Source organism: Nicotiana tabacum, chromosome 4, assembly GCF_000715075.1.
Source record: "Nicotiana tabacum cultivar K326 chromosome 4, ASM71507v2, whole genome shotgun sequence".
Classification (NCBI taxonomy): Eukaryota; Viridiplantae; Streptophyta; class Magnoliopsida; order Solanales; family Solanaceae; genus Nicotiana; species Nicotiana tabacum.
The window spans coordinates 86,704,807-86,711,699 of record NC_134083.1 but is presented as its reverse complement, the minus strand read 5'-3'; the positions used below and the strand labels follow the sequence as shown (position 1 = coordinate 86,711,699).

The window sequence follows — 6,893 nt, the reverse complement described above, 5'->3', positions numbered from 1 at the left end:
ACTTGTATGTTTGATGGTCTTTTGGGCGCAACGGCACGGCTATTGCGAGGACTTTACCGTGAGCTGCTTTCCATGTTACGCTCCACAGCCTACAGAGTCTTCATCAGAGTTATTTATATTTTTCCTGTATAATTTTGTATTATAGACAGATTTTGTATTTTATTATATTTCCTAGTTGATGCTCATGTACTTGTGATACCGGGTTTTGGGGGTTCTTACTGTTGTTTGTCGTTGTAGATCACGTAGTTATTAACATTTTCCCCTGTATATTCCATTTTATACTATTTAAGTAATGGAAATTATGATTTCAAAGTAATAAAATGAGTAATTAAATCAATCAATTACTGCTGGCTAGCTTGATGGCGATATAAGGCGCCATCACGACCTATAGTGGATTTTGGGTCGTGACAGGTTGATATTAGAGCTCTGGGTTCACTTATGTCTCACGAGTCATGATCAAGTCTAGTAGAGTCTTGTGAATCAGTACAGAGATATCTGTACTTATCTTCGAGAGGCTAGAGGGCTGTTAGGAGCACTTCCCTTCTTGATTTCCTCATCGTGTGATTTGATTCCATTAGGGCTTGTGACTTTATTTCCTTTCTACTCAATCTTATGTGACGTGAAGCGTTTGTTGTCAATTGGACGCCGAATAGTGGTATTGATACTACAGACGTAGAGCGGGATGTTTTTCCCTGCGTGTTGCGCAGACTATTATCATCGCCTAGCGGAAGGATGTTCTTTTGATCCAACTCTGTATCTGTATTTTCTTTGATTTTGAGACTGTGCACGGATTGCTACAATTTCTATGCGTTGTTATCACACAATGTTGGTGTAATAGTAAGATGCTTGTTTATGTGATTGAGGCAGTGAATGGATTGAAGAGAGGATTTCTCAGTGCATGATTAAGGGGTTCAACATTTAATTCCAGGGGAGGAAAGGCAATCGGACTATAGATGTCCATGTTTGATTGATAAAGTAACAAGACTTGATATTTTCGAGCGTGATGGAATTTTCATTATGATGCGGCGTCACCGTCCTTGTTTGAACGCATTATGGTTCGCCAGTTTGCGGTCTTCTTGGATTTTGCCTTCTGGGCAGGGTGTTGTGAAATGGTGCCTGAGGGGCGGTTATTAGAAATAGCGGCGTGCAGCGGTTCGGGATCGAATTGGTATTTCCAATGTTGATGGCTCGAGGAAGATGCTCTTCTAGGGGGTTTAGAGTTGGTAGCAATTCACTAGCTCAAGTGCTACGGATAGGGAGTTGTTATAAGGCAGTAGTTGGGCAGCGAAGTATGAGGAAGGACGTGGCAGGAAGTGTTTCACGGTGGTTGAAGTACTAGCAGCTCAATCAAATTTCAAGAAACTGAAGGTACACAAAGAGTTTGTAATAGATTAAGGTTGCATTCAGTCTCCATAATCAAACGATAAGTCCATATGCCTTCAATTGGAGCCTTCATACGATTTTCTATGAACAAGAAATCCTTATTTAGATTTGTAGTTTGGATCGTAAGGAATCCCTGCAACATAGTAGATATATGAGCAGTTGCACCAGAATCAATCCACCAGGTATTATTAGGAACTTCTACTAAATTTGATTCGAAACATACAAAAGTACTAATTGTACCTTTCTTTTCGAACCAAGCTTTACGTTTCAAGCAATGTTTCTGATAGTGTCCTTCCTTGTTACAAAAACGACACATATTTACCTTATGTTCCTTCTTATCATCTTGTGAAGCTTTAGCAAGTACTTTCTTCTTCTTGAACTTGTTGGCATTCACTCTAAATCCTTTACCACCTCCTTGACCAATGAGGTTAATTGAATGACTTCCTTGTTTCTTAAGTCTTGACTCCTCCTGAGTAAACATACTGGACAATTCATTAACATTTCACTTATCCCTAATAGTGTTATAGTTAATTTGAAAAGGTCCATACTCAGGAGGCAACGAGTTCAGAATAAACTAACCAAGAAGGAGTCATCCACTTTCATCCCCAAGGTCTGAAGTCTTGCTACAATGTTAGACATCTCGATGATATGATTTTGCATACTACACGGCCCATCAAACTTCATGGTCGTGAGTTCAGCCATTAATGTACAAGCGAGAGACTTATGTACGGAACGAAACCTTTGACCAAAACCAAACAAGAAAAAGTCAGTACCTGTAACTAGTAACAAGACTTCAACTGTCGGTTTTATAAACTCTTTGAGATCCTCAATTTGTAATTAAAAAGAAATAAAATAACAAAAAAGTTATAGAGAAAGGTCATTGAGACTATTATTTTGAGCGAGTCAGTGATAAGGATTTTTTTTTATATTATTTAATATCGAGGGAGGGAAAAGAGGAATACTATGCTACTGATGGAATTTGAACCTTTCACCTCAACCGTGCAAGGCAAAGAGCTCACCAAGTAAGCATACCCACAATACATCGTGATAGGAGGTTGGGGGAGAGAAATAAATGATTCTCTTTCACATTTTATTATAAGAGGAAAAAGAACAAATGGTCTACCAATCTCTTCCATTAGGAAAAAGAATCTAAAAACAATAAGCATCCTTCAGAAGGTTTTGTTCGATAGAGTAGATCAATATTAGTGCCCTCTCCCCTCCCAAACTATTCACTCATCGCGTATCACTTAAAAAGTCGTTGAATTTTCTATCCTTGTCACTTCAGTCATAACATTAATTAATAGATTCCAAATGCATAACAAGATGAATTCATTTCTAAAAGCTTCAGAAACAATTTTCGAAAACTGAACATACGCAGAAGCAGCGAGTCTCATAAGAGTGCCGCAAACAAATCGTAGATCGTCCATTAAGGAACTTGCAATGGTCCTCTGCAGTGGCGGATCCAACGTTAAGATATCGGGTTCATATGAACCCAGTACTTTCCGCATGAAACATAAATTTATGTATAAAATTCATTAAAAATTGCAACAAATAGTAAATATGTGCTCATTAAAAGTATAATAAATTTTATACGAAAACCTTTAAAGTTTTTATCCTAGATCCGCCCCTGTTCCTCTGACTTGAGTGAGTTTCTTGGTACATGGGCATAGTACGTTGAAAACATCAACTTGGGAAGCTGAATTCCCAGAATAAGAAATGAATGAGTACTTTCTTGCTGAAAGAAACGGGAAACTAAGGACAGCTGACCTTTTCACCCCCTTGAAAATCAAACTACTCATTGTCCATAAAATTCCAGTCAAATGGAAACAAGTTTGAAACAGAAGTGCACTTCTTGGAGCAGGCTAAATTAGCACCTCAGACAAAACAGGGAAAGGGGGGATAAAAATATGTCAATTTACCGGAAGTAAGTCATGCCGTTATCAATTCACAACTGGTATTGAACAGAATATGAAATGTTTTTCTTTTCTTCAATTCTAACAGATGTGAAGGACTTATTTATAAGGTGTTTCGGGGTCTCCATTGAAAGCACAGTAAAACTAATTAATCAAAAATGGAGAAAATAAAGTAAAGAATAAAATGCAAAATAAACCAGTACTTAATAGCGCCATTGTTCTATCCATAGAAAATAGAAAATTATTACTAATATAGTAAAGTAGTAGTCACAAACTTGTTTCAGTATCTCCCACATCCATGTTTGATCAGTATTTCCCATATCCATCTTCAAGTTCCAAGCTCTCGAAATAGCGCCCACGCACTGACATAAACGAAGCAAACTCTTCTTCCTTTGGCACATGAAAATAGTCTATCTTTTTTGTAACCAGATCGTAAGTGTAGACTTGTTTGAGAGCACGAGTTTGTAAAACTACTACAAGAAGCTTATCATCATTCCAGATTCCCAAAGGGATTGCCTCTTTGGAGAAAGGTTCTATAATGAATTTCTTAGTCCAAGAGTATTGTTTAATGCCACTTTTATTCATCAGTACCCATACCTCAGTATCCCTAGAACCATCCTCAACGGAGACCATCATGGCAAGAGATCCCCTTAAAACTATAAGCCTTCTACGAACATATTCACGTTCAAATCCACGATCATCAGGAACGTCTACAAGTTTGAATTCGTCCTTAATCAAATCAAAGCAGATAATACATTCCACCGCTGAAGTAGCCAGCCAATACACACAACCATCCAGCGAAATCTGAGGTCCCCATGCAACAGTTAGGCTAAGAATGGTGAATGGTACAGTTTTCCATGAACCTGAACTCAGGGTATAAACCCAAGCCATTTTTGATGCTTCATCACTACTCCGTGGCTCAAAAGGGACTTTCAAAAGTTTATAGTCATTGCTTTGTTGAACATAACCGAGTTTTAGATACGTAAATCTAGAGCACTCAGAAGGTACATTGATGCACTTATACTTCCGAGTAGCAGGATTCCACAGGATGACTTCTGGTGACGTATAGATATCCTTCATCAAACATATTAGACCATTGTAGCAAAACTCAAAGTTTAAATAGTCCTTAGCCTCAATAGCAAAAGGTAAAGGCAATGGGTTAGTAAAATATATTGGATGAAGATGGAGCAAAGAGAGGTCAGGGAAGCAGCCATAATTATCTCTGTTGTAAACAATAAGGACAGAAGCGGGACGTGAAATTTGATGGGTGAGGTGCAGCTTAATGAAATGAGGGCTCTTGAGGAAATTGTACCATGATTTGCAGACAGACCTAAAGCAGAGCAGCGACTTCACATGAAGTCTTAAGAGTATCTGCACCATTGCATCTTTGAGCAAACTGCAGGCCACGAGTGAGTACTATTCTTCATCGTAGTTGCTGTTTATTTGATCCGCCATGAAATTAAGGTGCTTCACGTCAAAGCTTCTAGAGATGAGGAGAAGCTGAACCACAGCTTCTAAGAAAGTCTAGTTCTCACAGATATTTTATCGAACAATTTTCTTGCAAATAGTGGCATCTCAACATTTCATATACTAAATGAAGCATTAATCACATCATTGTCAGACTCAAACACTTAATCGAGCATAATCAACATGTAAAAACAGTATACAAACATGTATACGGTCGAAATAGATTTCGGTCTCCGTACGTTTTCGAATAGTAAGCGATCGAAGTGAGGGCTCGAGACGAGTTCCGAGGATAGTACATACAAGCCTCGAGCTCCAAGACCGATCGAGGAATCGGCTCGGTATCATTATCAAGCCCATGACCAAATCGAACCGCAGGGCAAAGAGAAGGTTGTCGGAGATGCACAAACCGATTGACACCCACCCCGAATGTCGAACTCGAACTCAAGGCCGAGAGCTCGATCCAATACCGAGCTCGAGCCCGTATCGAGCTCGCAAACAGGAGTCGTTGCAACCGCACTAGGGGAGAGAATCTTGGCAGGATTCGAGGAAGAGACAATTCATCATAGGTTCTCCACTATATATTTTTTATTATAAATAAAGTAAGATCTCTCTACTATAAAGGGGAAATCCTTGTAAGCACAAAGGGGGGACACATTGTAAGAAAAGACTACTACTATTTATTGAAGAATAAATCTCTTAAGCTTGTTTTACTCAATATACTCATTCTTCTAGTTCAATAATTTATATCTCATTTCTATAGCCAAGAATCCAAACATTTCCACTTCTACGTACGATTTATGTCAGGCTATATCACATATCCTTAGAACTACTTATAAATTCAACTATATCCGATTTTCCGGGTAAACAAAACAGAAATAATGAGAAAAAAGGTTCCTTAAATTATGAGCTCTACAGCAAAGCAAAAGAGTAACCTCTTATATTAGCACAATGTTCCTTATATTAAGAACCAAGACTGATAGTTTCTCTTTATCAAACGGCTGTTAGGTTTAATTATATCATATGACTAATCCAAATTATTTGCAGCAGTACCAATAAATAATATTTGGTAATCAACAAACAATTATACTGCATTACCAGTAGGTCCTAAAAAATTCTCTGCTATTACAAGAATCATACACTCGACAGAGAATCACAATGCGGTTAAGATAAGTCTGAATTTCATTGAAATAGGAAAGGATTATGATAAAAGAATCAGGAAGTGGTCCAAAATCTTAATTTGGTCCAGAAAAGCATATGAAAATTGGACAAAACATACCAAATTCTGATGCGGGAATATGGAGAAGAAGACCCTACCTAAACTTGGTGAGTTGACGAAATCAGAGGTGCCGATTAGATTGGCGAACTTTGATTCACATTCAGTTCTCTTTTGTATACGGTGATTTGTTCATCACACACTAAATAATGATTTTGATCGATGCAATTTGGTTGCATCTTTTTATGATGATTTCGCAGTAAGTTTGTTTTGGGGTAGGTTTAGGGATTTTGATCGAGAAACAGAAGTGGTCCCTTCTATTTGGATAGGTCTTAAAAATGATCAATTGTAGCAAAAAGTGTACCTGAAAAACTATACCTAACACAAGAACTAGATCAAAAATAGCAAAAATTGTACTTTCATATGTGAGTTCAATGTTAAATATTCTTTTTCCCAATTTAGGATAATCTAAGAATTTGTTAAATATTTGATGATGATCAAAAGTGATTACTTTTGACATACTTAAAAGATCGAAATTCTTAGGAGAATATTTAATTAACTATTTTATACCTACCCTACTGTTTGATCATAATTATCATTTTCTCGATTTTGATCGTGATTTCAGTTGAATAAGTGAAGTTTCAATTTGATATTTGTAGTTACCCGAAAAATGAATAAAGTTAAATTTATACGCAGTTCCGAAGATATGTGGTGCAACTTAATACAAAATGCAAGGATAAATAAAATGTGAATATAGATCGGAGAGAATGTAATCTAGACAAGGCAATCAAGAACAGTGAACCTTAGGATTTAACAAATAGAATCAATCTAAAAAAGTGGAATAGCCACTCTTTCTTGTAGAAGAACATAATTCCTTACATTATAATGTAAATCTCAGAAAAAATATATATCTACAT

The 6,893-nt window shown here is 37.1% G+C and overlaps 1 protein-coding gene across 1 annotated transcript; it reads right to left on the bottom strand.

The window, feature by feature from the left end:
* Positions 1–3,385: 3,385 nt before the first annotated feature.
* Positions 3,386–6,439, bottom strand: LOC107804095 (putative F-box protein At5g41500). The gene is made up of 2 exons (XM_016627921.2): positions 6,078–6,439; positions 3,386–4,731 (listed from the first exon to the last, which is right to left on the bottom strand). Exon 2 carries the CDS (start codon positions 4,674–4,676, stop codon positions 3,603–3,605), a length of 1,074 nt encoding a protein of 357 aa, XP_016483407.1. The 5' UTR covers positions 4,677–4,731; positions 6,078–6,439; the 3' UTR covers positions 3,386–3,602.
* Between the last annotated feature and the right edge of the window lie 454 nt (positions 6,440–6,893).